Source organism: Chelonia mydas, chromosome 4 (assembly GCF_015237465.2).
Source record: "Chelonia mydas isolate rCheMyd1 chromosome 4, rCheMyd1.pri.v2, whole genome shotgun sequence".
NCBI lineage: Eukaryota > Metazoa > Chordata > Testudines > Cheloniidae > Chelonia > Chelonia mydas.
Genome location: NC_057852.1, coordinates 69,821,214 through 69,841,658, shown reverse-complemented (window position 1 = coordinate 69,841,658; position 20,445 = coordinate 69,821,214). Strand labels below are relative to the sequence as shown.

General features: G+C 42.1%; 1 protein-coding gene across 4 annotated transcripts in view; it reads right to left on the bottom strand.

Moving 5' to 3' along the window:
* Nucleotides 1–20,445, bottom strand: part of LOC102931710 (palladin) — a 259,194-nt gene that overhangs the window by 41,404 nt on the left and 197,345 nt on the right. For all 4 annotated transcript variants that reach the window (XM_037897506.2, XM_043545945.1, XM_043545946.1 and 1 more), the window contains one exon: nucleotides 17,886–18,575. In XM_037897506.2, the coding sequence (XP_037753434.1) occupies nucleotides 17,886–18,575 (690 nt within the window). The remainder of the gene's footprint in view (nucleotides 1–17,885; nucleotides 18,576–20,445) is intronic.

Here is a 20,445-nt window from a genome sequence, read left to right as displayed (position 1 = left end):
TGCTCAGTTTAACTGCCCAAAGATTTAGTGGGTGCCATGCACTGCCTTGGGTAAAACTTGACAGATTGAGCCCATTTTGACTCACACTACATCAATAGTTTGACCCCTTGCCCTGCAAAAAAGAAGAAATTTAGAAACTGTTTGGAAAATGTTTTGGAGGATCTTATGTCTCTTTAACCCAGGCGTGGGCAAACTTTTTGGCCTGAGGGCCACATCAGGGAACAGAAATCGTATGGCGGGCAATGAATGCTCACAAAATTGGGGTTGGGGTGCGGGAAAGGGTGAGGGCTCTGGTTGGGGGAGCGGGCTCTGGGGCGTGGCTGGGGATGAGAGGTTTGGGGTGCAGGAGGATGCTCCCTGCTGGGATCGAGATGTTTGGAGAGCGGGAGGGGGATCAGGGCTGGGGCGTGTGGAGAGGCTCAGGGGTGCAGGCTCTGAGCAGCGCTTACCTCAAGTGGCTCCCGGAAGCAGTGGCATGTCCCTTCTCTGGCTCCTACATGAGGAGCAGCCCCCAACCCTCAGAGCAGGGGCCATGCCATGGCTTTCGGGAGCTGCATGGTGTGCCCCCCGACCGAGAACCCTGGCTGGAGTGCTGGAGCAGGAACTCATGGGTTGGCTTACAACAGCTCCGGCCCACGGGCCATGGTTTGCCCAACCCTCCTTTAACCCCTAACTCATATGATTCCAAATTAGGATCACTAACCATATCCCATACTCTCCTGAGGCACACCAAATATCAAAGGAATCTGACTAAGCATGTTGATTTTAGAGGACTTAGGGTATGTCTAGACTGCAATTAAAAGCCCATGGCTTGCCCATGCCAACTGACTCAAGCTTGCAGAGCTCAAGCTAAGGGTCTTTTTAGCTGCAGTATAAATGTTTGCGCTTTGGCTGGAGCCCAGGCTCTAGGACCCTGAAAGGTGGGAAAGTCCCAGAGCTCAGGTGGCAGCCTAAGCCTGAACGTCTACACCACAATTAAAGAGCCCCTCATTGTGAGCCCAAGTCAGCTGGCAGAGGCCAGCCCCGGATGTCTATTTGCAGTATAGACCCCTTAGAAAGGTCAACATTTAAGGAGAAGTTGTGATGCAATCTTAACTAGAGTGGTGTAGCCTCAGCACTATAATTAACCCATGTTACTGTTTGTGAATACATAGTGTGTAACAAAGTTTTCTCTTCCTAGCACAGCTGGGAAATGACATGGCAATACTGTTTCTGAAAGACTAGTCAGTCCCAGAGCCTGCTTTACACTGGGAAACTGAACCAGCACTGAAAGCACTTTTCAATAGTGTGGCCTCATGACAGGAAAACAACTGTTTAAATGCTGGTATACAAAGAAAAAAGCTGTTCTCCATACCGTTGCAGCAAGTACGATCACACTTTCAGAAAGTCTCAGTCCCACTATCTGGAGTGATTGAAAATGGGTTTGTCTCGTCTGCACTAGCATCAAAACCATTTTCAGTACTTGTACAAGGGATTCACTACTGAAAATAATGGTTAAATTTTCTAGTGTAGACAAGGATATACTTATTCAGTTCAAGCAGTGTGGAACTGAACACTTCTGTCAGGTCTCTGCATTTTTAAAAGAGTAGCACACCGGGGTTCCCATCTACAGCCTGATGAAGTTGCATAATGCCACTGTAACCTTCGATACTGGCTCAGTGCTGGATTTTCAACACCCCAGTGTTTGACTGTTGTCAGATCTCTGATTTTGGTGTAGCCCATTGTAAAGAGAGATGCTTTGCAATATACGTAACTGGATCCAGGTCAGATTCCAAACATCCACACACTTCGGGGTGTTTAGACCTGGGGTTTTGGTCCGGACCCATTTTTATTTAAAAGTGAAACTTTTCTCTTATTGTGAAAATGTTAATGGGATGATAGAAAAAATCATGCTCTCCTAGTTTGTGCTGTTGCTAGGACCATTTAAAATTATTTAGAATTTAAGATTCATAGATGATAAAGATGTAAAAAGATTCCAATTGGGTTAGAGCATCTCAGTCCATCTTCCTGTCAACACATAACTAACTAGTCAACTGCTGGTGCTGGATCTTTCAAAATTAGTAATAAAATGGAGAAACCACGTATTGGGTAGTTACCTGAAAATATTTCTATCAATCTCAGTCATGTTTCCAGGATAGGGACAGGAGGTAATTCCTTATATATAGCCTTGTACTATAATTTTAGTGTTTATTAAGCTGATATAGTAGAAATGAACTGTCAGAAACCAATAAGGAAACAAGTGAATTGATGCGGAAGACTATAATTGGACTCATTCTGCTTGAAACATTTTATATTCTGTTACTGAAAGTAAATTAATAGTGGGGAAATGGATAGGTTACTGTTAAAAAAAGATAACATTTTCCATATCAACTGGTGACATATAGGCTATTTTGAGAAGCGAATCACAAGTGACTAATATACAGCAATACATTAAGAAACCACGCTTTCATATCACATGCTACAATTTCATATTTTAATCATTAAATTCAAGAAGCAGCTTAGCAAAATACATCTAGGTCTCAATCATCCCACACGCTACCTGGCACACAGATGTCCAAAAAGGAATAACCTACAATAAGCCCAAGAAAGTTACACAAAAAGCGGGGTGTTATGCTGCCCCTGTGCCAGTACTATTTCAGTTTTGCACAGCACATGGGGAACTAGCATGGAAGAAGTGTGGTCACCCAAGGCTTAGGCTTGGTGAGGTCAAGGCAGGATAACATTGGTCCAGACAAATCTGCATACTGTTGTGGGCTGAGTGAAATGGCATTAAACCTGTTGGCTGTAACCGCCACTTTTCATTTAAGATAGTGGTAAGAAACACTACAGCACCTTTATAAAACAACAGCAGCCACACCCCAAAGACAGGCACACTTCCCAGAACAAACTCGTACATTTCACTGCCCAAAAACAAAGGCACATGTGAGATCGCTCAGGAATTCAAACTATACAGGAGAGAGGGTTGGCTGGGTATTGGTTTTAGTAGAGGTGTGCATGTCAGAGAGAGAGAGAGAGAGAGAGAGAGTGTGTGTGTGTGTGTGTGTGTGTGTGTGAGTGAGAGAGAGTGTGAGTGAGAGAGAGAAGCAGAAAGAAAAACACCACAGAAACAGACACAGGCCCTGCGTATACTACAGGCACAACAGCTATGGCACTGTAGTGCCATAGTGTGGATACTTCCTATAGGTTTCAGAGTAGCAGCCGTGTTAGTCTGTATCCGCAAAAAGAAAAGGAGTACTTGTGGCACCTTAGAGGCTAACAAATTTATCTGAGCATAAGCTTTCATGAAAGCTTATGCTCAAATAAATTTGTTAGTCTCTAAGGTGCCACAAGTCCTCCTTTTCTTTATACTTCCTATAGTGACAGAAAGGGTTTTTTCAAAGCTATAGGAACTCTACCTCCATGAGCAATGGTAGCTAGATTGAGTAGGTTGACATAGCTGTGGTGCTGAGGGATGTGGATTTTTCACACCCCTGAGCACCGGCGCTATGTCGATCTAACTGTTAAGATTGGACCAGGCTACAGAGAAGGAGCAGAAAGCCAGTGACAAGCACTCAGAGCACAGCCCTGAGAAAAATCTTACAGAGAGCTTTTGGGCCAAGGCTGATTGAAAGGAGGTTGGCGCTGTGAGCAAAGAAGCTATCTCCTATTTGATTCCTGCAGTGTTCATAGAAACAGGCCTCTGTACATTCTTTGTAAACAAACAGAATTGCATCACAGATACCTGTCTCACTCATCAATTTCTCCTCCTAACAGAAACAAACTCCAGGGCCCCGAGCTTTGGCCACTCGCTTGGGTCAAAGGGGGTAACAATATGTTTATCAACAAAATTTACGTAGATTTACAAAACATGACTCAAACAATGAGGTAGCTACTTCAGGCAACCTGCCTTTGATATATAACTATAAAAAATGTGTACAGCTAGCAGCCCTAAAAAACCTTAGCAAATAGATATGCCTTGTAACAACTCTGGACTGTTTTGGACTGTGGCTGGAGAGAGGAGATAGGAGAGCTGTGACCCCCCATGGAGATGATCTATTCCTATTCCAAAGAGGATGGAGCTCGGCTGTTCTCAGTGGTACCAGATGACAGAACAAGGAGTAATGGTCTCAAGTTGCAGTGGGGGAGGTCTAGTTTGGATATTAGGAAACACTATTTTACTAGGACAGTGGTGAAGCACTGGAATGGGTTACCTAGGAAGTGGTGGAATCTCCATCCTTGGAGGTTTTTAAGGCCTGGCTTGAAAAAGCCTTGGCTGGGATGATTTAGTTGGTGTTGGTCTTGCTTTGAGCAGGGGGTTGGACTAGATGACTCCTGAGGTCTCTTCCAACCCTAATCTTCTATGATTCTATCCCCCTCTCTTAAATCACACTTAGGTATACCAAAAAAAAGTTACATACATTTTTTGACATGAGCTTCAATATGGCTACAAGCAAATGGAGATAAATAGAAGGACATTGGGTGTGTATGGTCAGAAAGGTGGTCATGCTCTTATATAGCAAAGACAGAAGAGAAACAACACTGCAGGGACCTGGAAAGTGGGCCCTTAGGGAATGGGAGAGATTCAGGAGACAAAGCATTGGCCCCATCAGGGATTATGTATGCCATTGCCACAAATCACTGCCCCTTCCCCAGTGGAGCTCTGCCAGTGGCCACTGGTGCCCACTCATCTCATTCACCATTGGATTTACAATTTACCCTCCAGGGCATGGCCCCTGTAATGAGCAACATCAGCTCCCTCCATGGTTGTTGCAATCCGTTCAGACCACCACCTCAAGTGATTACCATTCTACTGTTTTGGTTGTCACCCAAACCATCTATTCACTGGCTTTTGCAGTGGTTTCGCCATCTCTATGCACTTATCTGGACACACTGTGTCCTGAGACTTTTCTTCTTGTTCCTGGCTGCTCACATGACTATGTTTAGCCTATTCTAGGGAACAATAGACAAAATGCTGCTAATTTATTTGTGCATTTGAATGTGAATTTTTTGTCTATATAATCTTCAGTGCACAGTGGGAGGATTAAGACTGTAGAACACAATAAGAAAAGGCAGAATTAAAATATAGGTGCAAATAACTGTCAGCACAAAACTGTGGCTGAAAATGTTATGCTGTCTTTCAAAATCAGGCCGAAATTTCCATGGACTTCAAAGGGAGCTTCAAAGAAGCTCAGCACCGCCAACCCCCCCGCCCTTCTTATGTAGGGGCCCAGATCTGGATTTAGATGCATAACTTCAAGCATATAGATTTGAATTATTTTGGCCAGAGAGGGCACAGGGAAACTGCCCATAGACACTCCACATATTTTACTTTTAATTATTTCACATGCAGAAACTTGACAGCAGAGAATTTTGGAACCTTGGCTCAATTCCAGCCTGTTTTGAATACTCACTGTAACATTTATTTAGAAAGCAGGCCAAACCAGCAACACTTTTCATTCTTTGATTACAGTGTGCACACTGGATGGGATTTTTTCCACTCCTCCGTCCCACTGTTCTGACAGAGTAAACAAGGGCAACAGGCTGGTGGTTGTTACAGTCCCAAGGATGTGTTCTCTTTTGCCATCAGCGTGGCTCAGTTTCACAGAAATCCAAATGAACATTAATTTGATTCTCCTTTTATAACCAAAGCCTTACAAAAGTCTGTTCTGGCTTCTGGCACATAGCAAATTCCCATCCATGTAAAGTATTTTCAATTACTTTAAAATGCAGAATTATGGTAAGCATGGATCCCAAGCTTTGAAGCTGCAGCTGCACATAAAGAACAAATGTTATTAGTTTGGTCTTGTCATGCATACTATAAGGTTTTAAAACCCCTGTCATAAATATAAAGGGAAGGGTAACCACCCTTCTGTATACAGTGCTATAAAATCCCTCCTGGCCCAAGGCAAAACCCTTTCACCTGTAAAGGGTTAAGAAGCTAAGGTAACCCCACTGGCACCTCACCCAAAATGGCCAATGAGGGGACAAGATTCTTTCAAATCTGGAGGGGCGGGGGGAACAAAGGGTTTGGTCTGTCTGTGTGATGCTTTTGCCAGGAACAGATCATGAATGCAGCCTTACAACTCCTGTAAAGTTAGTAAGTAATCTATAAGTAATCTAGCTAGAAAATGCGTTACATTTTCTTTTGTTTAATGGCTGGTAAAATAAGCTGTGCTGGATGGAATGTATATTCCTGTTTTTGTGTCTTTTGTAACTTAAGGTTTTGCCTAGAGGGATTCTCTATGTTTTGAATCTGATAACCCTCTAAGGTATTTACCATCCTGATTTTACAGAGGTGATTCTTTTACCTTTTCTTTAATTAAAATTATTCTTTTAAGAACCTGATTGATTTTTCATTGTTCTTAAGATCCAAGGGTTTGGGTCTGTGTTCACCTGTACAAATTGGTGAGGATTCTTATCAAGCCTTCACTAGGAAAGGGGGTATAGGGCTTGGGGGGATATTTTGGGGGAAGACATCCCCAAGTGGGCTCTTTCCCTGTTCTTTGCTTAAAACGCTTGGTGGTGGCAGCATACTGTTCAAGGACAAGGCAAAGTTTGTACCTTGGGGAAGTTTTTAACCTAAGCTGGTAAGAATAAGCTTAGGGGGTCTTTCATGTGGGTCCCCACATCTGTACCCTAGAGTTCAGAGTGGGGAAGGAACCTTGACAACCCCCAAATTCCTCCCAGTAGTGCTAATTAAATGCACTTGGATTAATGAAGGACTGCCTATGCAGAGTCTTGACTAAGGGATGATACCCTCAAAATGAAACAAAGGTAACAAAGTTCATCTACTTCCCACAGGAAAGTATCTTAAGAAAAGGGCAAGAGACTGATTAAAAATCAATCTTACCCATAGATCAGCCAGGATGAAAGTTGGTATGTATAATACATATTTCCCAGCATGTTTGATCCTTTTTTCAGAGATTCAACAACAAAGAGGGAGCCATTCACCTAAAAGCTGGGATCGTATCACCCAGGACAGTCATTTCTGCAAGGCATGCAATTAAAATGCATTTTCACCTAATAAAAACCAGAACCATTTTTTTGAGTTTCCAATCAAGCCCGCTCCACTTGTGCAAATTATCAGCTTATTTAGGTTTTCATATTGGCATTCATCACCGTAAGTATCTGAGGACCCAATCAGTAAAGATATTTAGGCACCTAACTTCCATTGTTTTCAATGGGAAGGAGACTAAATATCTTTGAAGATCTGGGCTTGAGTGCCTCCTGGCTGCTATAATTGAGATTATGTCATATCCATTGTGAAACATTTTTCCAAGGAATGGGCAGGCACATTTGATTTCAGTTTAAAAAAAATCCAGCCCTTTCTGAAATTCTGGTAATCTAGGCAATATAAATTGTAACCCCGCCCCGTACAATTATTGTAAAGGTTGTATTTTGAACTGATATTCATGAAAATGAAGAAATTAATATAGCATTGACTGGAGCCAAAGCTAGAGAAGAATGACACATGAATTTCCCTACTCAACACAGCCCATGGATCTTAGTCTGAAACACTCTAGTTATTGCAGTCCTGGGTCTCTCTTAAGCAGTGACTGACAAACATGCCAAATATATGTGATGTGAACAAACATCCACTAGGGACTGAGAGGAGGCTAATCTCAGTCGTATTTGTGATTTATCCAAAATCAACCTTGGTCTCCAGTTGTTGAAAGGCTAGTGCACTAAGCATCCCCTGCCACCAACAAACCATAACTTGTTTTTATATACAAAATCAATTAATATCTGAATAAAAAGAAAAGAAGCTCCTCTGACTGATTTACAGACATTTATGTGACATCCCTTCATAAATTATTTGTCTGAAGTACAGTTCTGTGCTTTGGCCAACGGGGACAACATGTATAGGATACTAGCCAGGTTGGTAGGCCAAAAAGCTACAAAACAAGGTAAATAAATCAGTACACACTCCCTCTCTCCAACAGAGTGCACGTGCATCACCAGTTTGTTTAGATTAGGCTGACAGTAAGTCTCTGGTCATTTTTAAATGTTTTGCATATGCATCTGCAGCAATCATTTGGAAAAAGAAATAGATAAAAAGCATCTGGAAAATAAAGACTTCCAGATGCAACCATGGTCAAGATGCAGGAGGTCATGGTTTTGGCTACTGCACCAATCCTACGTGTCTTTTTCCTTAATGTAAATTTCTTGGTCTATACTTTACTTAGCCTTGAGTAACTCACAAGTAAAGTAACTCTCACACTAAGAATAATGGATGTTTTAGTTCACCAGCAATTAAAAAAACAAAACAACAACAAACAAAAATAAAAAAACACAAACCAATGCCACATTTCATTTGGGTCAAACCAAAAATGAGATTTTTTGGAATTCTCAGAGTATCAAAAAGTAAAAAAGTTTAATTTTGGGTTGAATGAAACATTTTGTTCAACCCAAAACAAAACATTTTATTTCAACTTTGACCATTTTTTAAAGGTTTTTGTCTGGTTTTTTTTTGGGGGGGGGGGAGGGTTTCAATAAAATTGAAGGAAATTTCAAAAAATTATCGCAAACCAAAATCTCAAAATGGTTTGACATTTTTGGATTTTTTTTTATGTGAACAATTTGGCAAAACCAACACAAATTCACAAAACATTTCAGTGTAATTGAATTTGCATTTTTTGCCAAAAAAAGTTTGCCAAAAATTTTTTGCACAGCATTACTCACACAAATATTTGGTTTATAATTGTGACTCGGGCACAGCTTGGCATTCAAAGTTCAAATGCATGTTTAAGGATGGGTGGTTAGAACCTACGTCTACAGAGCCTGTGACAGCTGACGGTCCCACAGTGACACCAGGAAACCATGCAGAGGCACAGCCAGAGAGCACTGTGGAGAATAAGCGCCGCAGGAAGTATCGCCCAAAATGACCCATAATGACAGTACCCTGCAGCCCTCTGATTGGCCAACCACCCTATCTAACCCTGGAGAGTGCCCCAAGAGGTTGCCTGGACAACAAAACAGACTTTGGGCCTGCTGCAACTCCAGACTGGTCTCCAGCCTGATCCTGAGCCTGACTCTTGCCTCCTGATTCTAGCCTAGTATTATCTCTGATCTCCAGTCTCCAACCCTGGCTTGACTTTCACCCAACTTTTGCTTACTCAGCCTGGTTTACAGTGATTCCTCTGACCCCTGCTCAAATACTACTGTCCCTGATATGTGGACCCCAGCACAGCTGCGACCACTAGACCAGACCGCCCATGCCCCAGTCCCTTAGAGTATGGATATATGGTGGTTGTATTTAGTCATTTTATTTTAATAATGCAAAGATGATATTTTCTGTGGTAACTCATGTGCACATTTCATTAAATTTAAAATTTCCTTTTAAAAAAACAACCATATTTCACAGGACAACCAAGGAGAATCATAGAATATCAGGATTGGAAGGGACCTCAGGAGGTCATCTAGTCCAACCCCCTGCTCAAAGCAGGACCGATCCCCAAATAAATCATCCCAGCCAGGGTTTTGTCAAGCCTGACCTTAAAAACTTCTAAGGAAGGAGATTCCACCACCTCCTTAGGTAACACATTCCAGTGTTTCACCACCCTCCTAGTGAAAAAGTTTTTCCTAATATCCAACCTAAATCTCCGCCACTGCAACTTGAGACCATTACTCCTTGTTCTGTTATTTGCTACCACTGTGAACAGTCTAGAGCCATGCTCTTCAGAACCCCCTTTCAGGTAGTTTTAAGCAGCTATCAAATCCCCCCTTATTCTTCTCTTCCGTAGACTAAACATCCCCAGTTCCCTCAGCCTCTCCTCATAACTCATGTGTTCCCGTCCCCTAATCATTTTTGTTGCCCTCCGCTGGACTCTTTCCAATTTTTCCACATCCTTCTTGTAGTGTGGGGCCCAAAACTGGACACAGTACTCCAGATGAGGCCTCACCAGTGTCCAATAGAGGGGAATGATCACGTCCCTCGATCTCCTGGAAATGCCCCTACTTATACATCCCAAAATGCCATTGGCCTTCTTGGCAACAAGGGCACACTGTTGACTCATATCCAGCTTCTCGTTCACTGTAACCCCTAGGTCCTTTTCTGCAGAACTGCTGCGGAGCCATTCGGTCCCTAGTCTATAGCGGTGCATTGAATTCTTCCGTCCTAAGTGCAGGACTCTGCACTTGTCCTTGTTGAACCTCATCAGATTTCTTTTGGCCCAATCCTCTAATTTGTCTAGGGCCCTCTGTATCCTATCCCTACCCTCCAGCGTATCTACCTCTCCTCCCAGTTTAGTGTCATCTGCAAACTTGCTGAGGGTGCAATCCACACCATCCTCCAGATCATTTATGAAGATATTCAACAAAACCGGCCCCAGGACCGACCCTTGGGGCACTCCACTTGATACTGGCTGCCAACTAGACATGGAGCCATTGATCGCTACCCTTTGAGCCCGACAATCTAGCCAGCTTTCTATCCACCTTATAGTCCAGTATAGTATAGAATCTGCTCATATCCTTGACAGCCATATAGGACTTAGATTCCTAGAGAGCTACATGTGGCGCTCAAGATGAAGAACACAGGGAGGACAATAGGGCAGGAAGCTTTTAACAATAGGAAGCAGTATGGTCTACTGGGAAAGTCATTGGGTGAGGAGTCCTTGGTTCTAATCCTGGTTCTGCCACTGACTTGCTGTGTGACCGTGGGACAGTTACTTCACTTCTCCATGATTCTGTTTCCCCTCCCACCCTTTGTCTTGTCTATTCAGATTGTAAGATCTTTGGGAAAGGAGCTCTCTCTCTGTGTAGTGCAGTGCCTAGCCCAATGGGGTTTCAATCTCCGCTGAGGCCTCTAGGTGTTACTGTAATACAAAACAACAAAAACAACGGGGTTCATTAGTTTAGCAGAATGATGAATTGTCATTTTCACAAAGGGTTCCCATAGAAGTTCTCTCCCTTGGACCTGTGACAAATCCTATGACTACAAACTGGAAAACTAAAAAACAAAAACAGCCAAACCTGACATTTGCTGAAATTCAGTTCATTTCAACTGCAGAAAACTTTCACTTCAGATGTATTTTCATGAGCCCCAGAGATAAGTTTGGCAGGGATGAATGAACATTTCAGAGATGAGATGAGCTCCCTCAGAGGAAGAGAAACCACCTTAACCTTTACCCTCAATTTGGTGGTGGAATTTTTAAGCAAGGGGCTCTCAGAAGCTCCATCCAACACATGAATGTTTTGGCATAAACCACACTGACTGTAAACTCAGTTTGAGCAAACTGTGATAGACATAATTCACAAAACCAGGAAAATAAATGCCAGATTTATATAGGACAGCAATAAATTGTGTTCTAAAGTGGGGGATGTCCTTGGTAATGACGGACCGAGTGAGAGTTATATGTACATGGATGGCTGTCCCTTATGATGCTCACCATCATCACTGACAGATGCAGGGAACCTGGAGGTCAGTAAAACATTTGGCATATCAGTAGTTACTGAGGCAAAGTTCAATGTACAGAATAAGTCTGGAAGAGCAGACCAGCTGCTTTAGCTCAAGTAAAGGCAAAAACATTGCCCTGTTCTCCCTGCATTGTTCCTTATCCCAAGAACTCTTTGGTTTAACGTTTTGAAGAGCATAGAAACAGCAATTAAATTTAGCATCAGCAATGATGAAAAATACAGCTTATGTTACTTTTACAAAAGTGTTCCAAAGTGATGTTTTCTTTTCTCTTTACAAAGGTTTAGTTAACTTGGTACTTGCTGTTCCTATTTAAGTCTAGTCCTTTTAAAAACTCTGCATCATGATATTTTCCTCTGTCAGTGACCTAGGCAACACTACTGAAGAATGCAACTGCTTGAAGGAAAGAATTAGATATGTCCTACAGTCAAGATCCTTTTAAACGGATATATTCATATCTGAAAATGCATGTTTATTCTACTTTGAAAGGGATGCTGTCATTGTCTGATGACTAATTCCATGCTTTCTTTCTAGTGGTTTACACTTTGCATTTATAGAATCACTCTGTGGACCAAAATTTTGCTGTCAGTGACACCCATCCAAACTTAACTGACTTGCATGGGTGCAAATCAGAGAAAAATCTGGGTTTGTATCAAACTTTTGCTGTGATGGCTGATGAAACTTAGGTTCCAGCCTCCATATATTTCTGTCAGCAAACCAAATGGGCACAATTCTGGATTCTGTCACATGTGTAGTTCCCCTTGAAGTTAATAGGGGTTACCTTCCACATAGCTGAAGGCTGAGCTGGACCAATAAATCTACTAATATGTAGAGTTCTTTAGAATAGGAAAAACGGAGACCCCCAAGAACAAGTATTGAGCAATAGGGTATTGGCCAAATTCCAACTCAGAAATAAACAATATTCAGCTCCCATAATGCCTCTCTGAAATGTTAATTGACTACAGCATTCTTCACTTCCTCTCTAAATGTTACTATATGGTGGTAAAAACGACTGTGTTCCATCCCAAACGTGGCTGCATTTGATGGATGGGTAAAGTGATCCCTATGTCCCTTACTAACCTCACTAGGTGAAAGTGTTAAGTGACTGCAAGTGACTTGACCACCCTGGCAGTACTAAGTATTTTATTCAATTGACATTTTTTCCTCAGTAAAATTATGCAAATAAATATTTAATGATGAACTAGTACTAGGTGGTCCAACCAGTGGCCTGAGGGAACGGGAGCCAAGTTGGGAGGAGGGGAAGTGTGGAATGGGAGCCAGGCTGTGGGAGCGTAGAACAGGGAGAAGAGCTGGGACTGTGTGAAGTGGGGAGTCGAGCTGAGGGAGGGGAGAGTGTGGAAAGGACTGGGACTGCAATAGAGAATAGAGAGCAGAACTGGCGGAGTGCTAGGGGCTCCCTTGAGGGCTCTGGGATGGCCAGGCTGCTGGTGGGAGAAAAAATATGAAAACATTATTGTTCAACTGCTGTTGAAAACAATTTGATTTTTGTTACTTCAAGCATTGTTCTTGCTTAATACCTTTGTAAAAAAATAAAAAGTGAAATAATTTCTACCATACAGAATTCCAACACATGGTAGATCATAGAATTGTAGAAGATTAGGTTGAAAGAGACCTGAGGAGGTCATCTAGTCCAACCCCCTGCTCAAAGCAGGACAAACCCCAACTAAATCGCAGTGCTTCTCACTTAGATTTGTCCCAGGGGTCGACCAGGCCAAGCTTGCCTTCATCATATATTTCAGTTCTTCCAGTGCCACTGACTGTGCAGGGGAACCAGTACCACGTAGCCCCCTGCAACCCAACTCCTCATGGAAAGCCCCAGCATACAAGCTGCAGCCTCCATCCCTACAACTGCCTCACTTGGGGCTGAAGACTAGGGAAGTGCTGAGGCCTCCAGTCCCCTCCCCTCCCAGCCCACAGCACCAGGACTCCAGCAGGGCTCACCTTTTGGGCAGGGATATGGGCACCCCAACCCATCACCCTCCAGTGAGGGAGGCGGGTCCCTGGCCATGGGCTGCCTGCACTATTGTCCCAGGCATTGTCAGGAGGGGAGGCAGCAGCTGCTGGGTCTGTGCAGCCTGAGAGCCAGTTGGGTGTGGGGAGAGGTTGGATTCCCTGTCCTCTCACCTCATGGCTCCCTGTTCCTGCCTTCCTATGGTCAGTGCAGCTGGCACCCCATCCCTTCCCGTAGGCAGTGGGGAGGGGGAATTTTACTTCTGCACAGACAGTGCACTGACCACAGTGAAGCCCTGGCCAGAGTTTCCTCCCTAAGTCAGAAGGGGTAGGGACATGTGTACCATTTGAAATATTCCTGGGGGCACCCCTATCTTGATAAGGTGAGCTAGTCTCCTATTTAATTTTATTACTTCTTAACCCTACACAGAAATGCTAAATGCTAATAAATCCTAAAAAAAGGATCTTATTCTAGAATCTGGAATGATATTTCTGTATGTGGCCCACGAAGGTAGTATTTGTATGTGGCCCACAAAACTAACATCTGGCCCACAGCATTGAAAAGTTCAGACCATCCTGAACTACTATATCCAGAGCTGTTCTTCATTTTACCTGAACGTCAGACACTTGTGAAGTAGACCCAGAAATCTAGTCAATTGGTTTTTGTTGTTTCTCACAGTTCTGGACAGTCAGACTATTAACCTATATACTGGCAGCAAACTAGCTCATCAAAACCATCCAACTAGAAACCATATTGAACAAACCAGTTCAGATGCTGCTGCCAAACCCACAGCCTCTGGGGGCTCCCTAACTCATGGGAATCCCATCCCATTATCATTTCAACCCAGTGTGTTATTTATTGCTCATATTTCCATGCCACGTAATTCATTCCTAGATTCATAGTTAAAATGGCTAGAAGTGACCACTGTGATCATGTTGTCTGCCCTCCTGCATAACACAGGTCATAGGACTTCCATGAATTAATTCCCGTTTGAGCTAGAGCAAACAGGAATTGGGGAGTGGAATAAGAGTTGCTGTATGCTGACGTCAGAATCATGAGAGATCAGGATGTCTCCTTTGACACTTTGACCTTATTTGGGCTACTTCATTTCACATGTTTCTCTTGCCTTCTGTTTTACAGGAAACTTCCATCCTTTTGTCTGTAACCAATGTTTAATTTGTGCCAGGGCTTGACAGGGCTGAGCCCTGGCACCTCTAGGCTTGGCAGTTCATAGCCCCAGCACCTCTGGGCTTACTGCCCCAGTTATGAATGTAAAGAAAAATTTCTTGAGCCCCAGCACCTAATAACTTGAGCCCCAGCACCTCTCATTACAAATTAAGCACTGTCCGTAACCCTACCCAAAAACAAACAAACACACCCCGCCAAATCTAGACACATTACTTATTCTCTAGTCCATATTTGTACCCAGTTGGCACAGCAAATCCATTTAGGGGAAATGGAGAGAAGGCTGCATGCTCGACTGTGGCTGTGAAATGGGGGCCCCTACGCAAAAGAGTTGTGGGGGGCTACATGCTTTGCTTGAATCTTGGATAGAGCTGGTCCAAAACAAGTAATTATATTTCATGAACATTTTTTTTAAATAAATGCATTTTTTCCCTCATTTTATTCAATATTTTCCGTCATATTTTGGCTAGATAAAGTCCAAACATTTTTTGAACATTTTTCAAAAATTTTCAATTTTTTTGTTTCAGTGGGGGAAAAAAGTCACTTTCATTCTTTTATATTCCCTATTCAGAATCTTTTTTCCCTAGTGGAAAATAAGTTAAAAAGAAATGAGAGAAAGTAGGATTTTGCCCACCAAAATGAAACAAAAAATTCCCTTTTTTCCCATTTTCAGTTTTTAAAAATCGAACACTAAGACCTTCAACAACAATGGAAATAAATTTGTGAAAATTTCAATTTAATCAAAAAGTAATTTTTTGATGAAAAAATGCCAAAATATTCCAGCCAGTTCTGAATCTGAATTAATAATATTTTTTCATTACATTCAAATGGAGAGCATCAAAGAAATATTACAAATATACAATATATACCAATGTAATCAGAACACCAAGAAGTATCACTTTTAAAAGTACTCCACAAGAATTCCAGCTCATCTGGGTGGCAAGTTATTTAGGTTATATTACAGATTCTGACACAAGACTAAGCAGTTCAAAAATTCCCTTTTCTTTTTTTCAGGTCTTTGACTACCATTGTCACAGGAAGCCACAATAGAGGCAGAATAGGGTGAACTATCATGTGAAGACCATACACACAAACATGAGCTGTGAATATCTGATCCTCAAGTACACTAGGAAAGTGGCAAAGAAATACCAGCAATAAAAAAACAAGAGCGAGGGGAAGGCATTGAAAGTAACCGTAAAGTTTGCTGCAAGAATGCTCTCTCTCTTAATAAAAGCAGTTGGTAAGAAAGGTAGCTAATATAAAGTATTTAAAAAACAATCAAGGATCCAACCCTACTGCCACTGATGTATGTAGTAGTAAAAATCTATTTTAAAGCTAAAATCCCATTACTTTAGACCTTGTCTTATACTGGACTCTCCAATATTGATAAAGATATTGCTCATTTCCGTCTACAGAATGCATTCCACACTTTGACTAGTTCATTTTCAGCAACGCGTAACATATCATTTGTAATCCCATTTAATAGATTGGGAAATGGAGACAGAGAAATTAAATGACTTGCTCAAGATGCATGTCAGAGTTGAAAATACAAGTGCCCAATCTCGACTCCATGTTCAGCACCCAGATGACCACACTACAGTGTCTTACCAAGGAAACAGTGTCTTCCTTTCAGAATCAATGGACATCAATAGCAGGGCGATAGAAAGGAGTACAGGCCAGGATTGGACTGCTGATCATCCAGGCTTTTTCCCTTTTGCAGGCTGCAGAGCTGACCGGCTTCTGCTCCTCCTACATCCCTGGAGCTGACTGGCAGTCAATTAATTTTGCTCAGTCTAGTCTCATCTATACTACTCACCAGCTCTGTCTATGGAGACCAATGCAGGCAGGCAACAACCATGCACTGGAGTGAGTGGAGGGTGAGAGCTGAGAAAAAAGTGAATAAAGTGAATAAAAGGGATAGGAGAGAGGGTCTAATTGTTGTGGTGTTAGCCTGGAACTTGGGAGACCTGGGTTCAGTTCCTCCCTCCACCACCAACTTGCTGTTTGACCTTGGCCAAGTCATTCAGCCCCTTTAGTGCCTGAGTTCTCCATCTGTAAAATGGGAGATATCCTCACAGGGGTGTTGTGAGTATAAATACATTAGAGACCAGGAGGTGCTCATGTACTACAGTAATGGGCACCATAGAAAGATAGAGATGATAAAGGAGAAGTGAAGGAGAAACAGAGGTGGCAAGAAGGGATGGGACAATAAATTAGAAATTTTGGGAATACAGAAAAATGGAAATTGAGAGACTGAAAGAACTTGGGGGAAAGAAAGGAGAGAAAAAACACATGAAAGAGTGGCAGAGTAGATAAAGGATGACGGGACGAAGAATACTGTTAAACAAGACAAAGGGGAAACAGACACTGAAAAAGACTAAGGAAGGATATGATAACATACAGTAGTAGGAAAGAAGATATTTGGTAGGAAAAGAGAAAAATGAAACTAAAAGTTAGAGACAGAACAAGTTGATTTTTGAATTATGTAATAGATCTTTTAACATCACCAAATGTTAAAATTAAAATTACGTTTTGATTATATTGCAGACAAATTCATTAATATCTTTGAGTAACTGACAGAATTTTTCCAAAAGTGCCTTGGAGTAAAATAACAGAAGTTCCTACAGCACCAAATCTATAGCTGAGCAAGTTATCTTGATACTGTGGACATGTTTAGAAAGCCCTTAAACAAAGTTATAAATAAGCCTTGGATCCAGCTATTCTCATTTTTTGTTCTTTATCATTTCTCTTTGTTCTCCAACAATGGAATGAGAATCTTGTGCCAATGGAAAGACAAACTGAACTACTCTGGGCTTTTGGCATGCTCCAGAACAATATTTTAGCCTTGAGGGGAGACAAAAGGGAGGGAAAATATGTGGAGCTGATGTAGTCTGTGATGTTTTTCCTGTTTTTTTTAAACACAGTTCTTACAAATCCCCAGCACCACGTCCTCTCTCTCCCCTCTCCCCTGAAAAAAAAAGATAACCAAATATCAGTAGGCCATTGTGCCCCTTCATTTTCCATCTCTGCAGCTTTGTTCCATAAGCAGAATACAGCATATTTCTGATCAGTGTCTTCTTCCCTGACATTCCTCCATCTAGAGAAATCACTAGAGTCAGAGGCCAAGTATCACCTTATGAAAGTGACTGCAAGACCTTTGGCCAGAAGGGTGATTTCCTTGCAATTCCTTCCACTGATTCAAGAATCAGTCATCCCCCCACGCCCTCTCAGTTAGCCACAGTGCAGAGAGCCCAAAAAGCTATCAAAATGGAGAACCAATACAATTAATAAACAATAAAATTAAATGTAAGAAGTTCATTAGCTGTTTATACTCACGGAGGCATAACACCTTTTGGAAGTCCTAGTGCATTGACAGATATAGGCGGTGGCTGGGATGGTAACATGGAGCTGAGGAACGCTGCTGGAGACTGGCTGGAGTTAGAGAATCTAGCAGTTGGAGAAAGACTGCGGGAAGGTGAGGAAACTGAGGAAGGGAGAGGAGGAGGAGGGGGTGGGGGAAGTGGGAAGGAATCAGAAACTGAAAACGCTGCAGTTGGACTAAAGACTGGTGGAGGTGGGGGAGGGGGTGAAGAGGAAGATGGAGACCACAGGTACTCTCCTTCCGGAGCAAATGGCTGGGAGAAAGGGGGAACAGGTGCTCTGCCAAATTGTTTCTGAGAGGCAGTTGGAGACATAGGGGATGGAAGGCTGGATGTGGAAGACCCAGATGAAGGAGTTACATAACCTGAAGCAGGACTGATGTTCTGAGCAGCAATGAACTGTTTAGGCCGGGCATAGTTGAAGGTGCTGGATGACTGCATGGTGGGGGAAGTGTGGGAGTTGAGAACGCTCATTTGCACAGGAGAACTGACAGACTGGCTGGACACCAGCTCCTGGAAAGAAGGGGGAGGAGGAAAAGGAGGAGACGGAGGAGGGTTTTGATGTTGCTGGTGGTGATGGTACCGCTGACCACCTTCTTGTTCCAGACGAATTTGGTTCTGCAGTTGTTGTAGTTTTAGAGGGTCCCTGCATGAGAAGAAAACGTTAATCAGAGGGGTGGTGATGGGAGAGGAGAGGATTAAAATAAAGAGACAACTTCATTATCTAGACACTGAGCTCTATTTTGTCACCTGGAATTTTAGAAGCCAATGGAAGTCAGAGCTATTTGCGTATCTGATCCTTAAGTCTATCTCCTTGCCAGCAAAGTCCATGCAAGAACGCACATCAGATATTAAACTGATACAACACTTAACTGTAGCTAAAGGACCATTTGTAAGCTTTCTAATTAATAAAGCCATGAATCCCTGCTGGGATGGAAAACCTCGATGAAGTTGTGAGATTTGGTTTGAATACTTATTTAAGGCTTTCCCCAACAGATTGAAACCTTTTTTGGTCTGGAGATTGGGATGGGGTAGCTCCCTGTTTCATCAGACCTGGAAATACTGCAAGCAAAGTCCTTTTTGTGATCTTCTTAGTACTCTTATTTTCAGCTAATGCCACAATAGAAATTAAGACCCTTTTGAATTTTAAAAAAAGTTTGATTTTTATTTGGGTGCCGGTGGGTCATTTGTTAATTTTATTTGAACTTAATATATTAATTGCAATAGTCCTAGTATTAAGGGTCACTTTTTTTTTTTAAAAGGGCCTCAATTCTGTCTCTCTTATTATGGTGTTCAAATATCTAAGCAACTGCAGCCACAATCAGGTTGCTAGAAATCTAAATGCCCTAGCTTGTGCTTGCTGTTAATCATGTGTCATTCCCATGAGGTGACACACATTTGACAGCTCTGTCAAGCCTTCCCACACATTTGTGAGGGAGTGAATGAAACTTCCCCCATAATTTTCTGCAACCTAGGGAAAGGTGAACTAAGCTGCATACCAGGAAACCATGAGTTTTAGTCCCAGCTTTTCCACTGACAGCTGTTAATATATCTGTACTCTTTACAACTTTTATTCTTAACTAAGCCTCATAACTCTACCATATCAGGAGGCAGCTGAGGAACTAAAGCTCTAGGGCTCTGCTAACTGGACTCATGACACCATACCAATGGGAGATAGGCTTATTTACAGTAAAAATACAGAACTTCTTCACATTCACATAACTGTAAAGACTGTAGGTTTGACATTCAGAAGCGCTGAGCACCCAGAACTCCAAATGAAGTCAATAGGAACTATAGACACTCAATACGGATGACAATCAGATCCTGTACATATTTTTGCTTATTGTACAATTGCTTAAATGACCATTTACATTGCTGCTTTCCTGTTAATTGCTCCTTCAGTATGCACTTCTGTAAAAAAAATCTTGAGACTAAAGACCACTAAGGTAGTTTGTCAATCTCCTTTAATAGCCCTGCTTTAGCAGCACTACAACCTCAATAAGGCCCTTATCAAAGCAGAGATCAAACTTTGCTGTGTGTGGTCTTAATTCTAAAACTCATCTGTTTTACTAGCTTAACAATTGTCTTGTCCCAGCTGGGAATTGTAACTTTGTCTGAACGCTCCAGATGTCTTTGTGGTTTTATGTGCACATGCACCTTTTCAGGATATTTCACATATAAATACTTTACAATATTATATACAGTGTGTCATTTATGATATAATTTAGGTCATTATTTAACCAGAGATTTTAGTGCAGAGTCTATTGAATGCATGGAATATGTATGTATGACAAACATCATAATGGATGCATACTTCTGGTATTAGAAATGATCATGATGTCATAGTTACATTTGTAACCTACTTTCCATTATAAGATTCATTTTGATACTCCTGCTCCCCAGAGTACTCAAAATATTTTCGGCCTGAAATTTCACGTGTGGTGTCTAGAAAAGGAGACTGTTTGGCTGTAAAGAGGGGGACAGAAGTTTAAGATTAATCACACAAGGTATTTTGA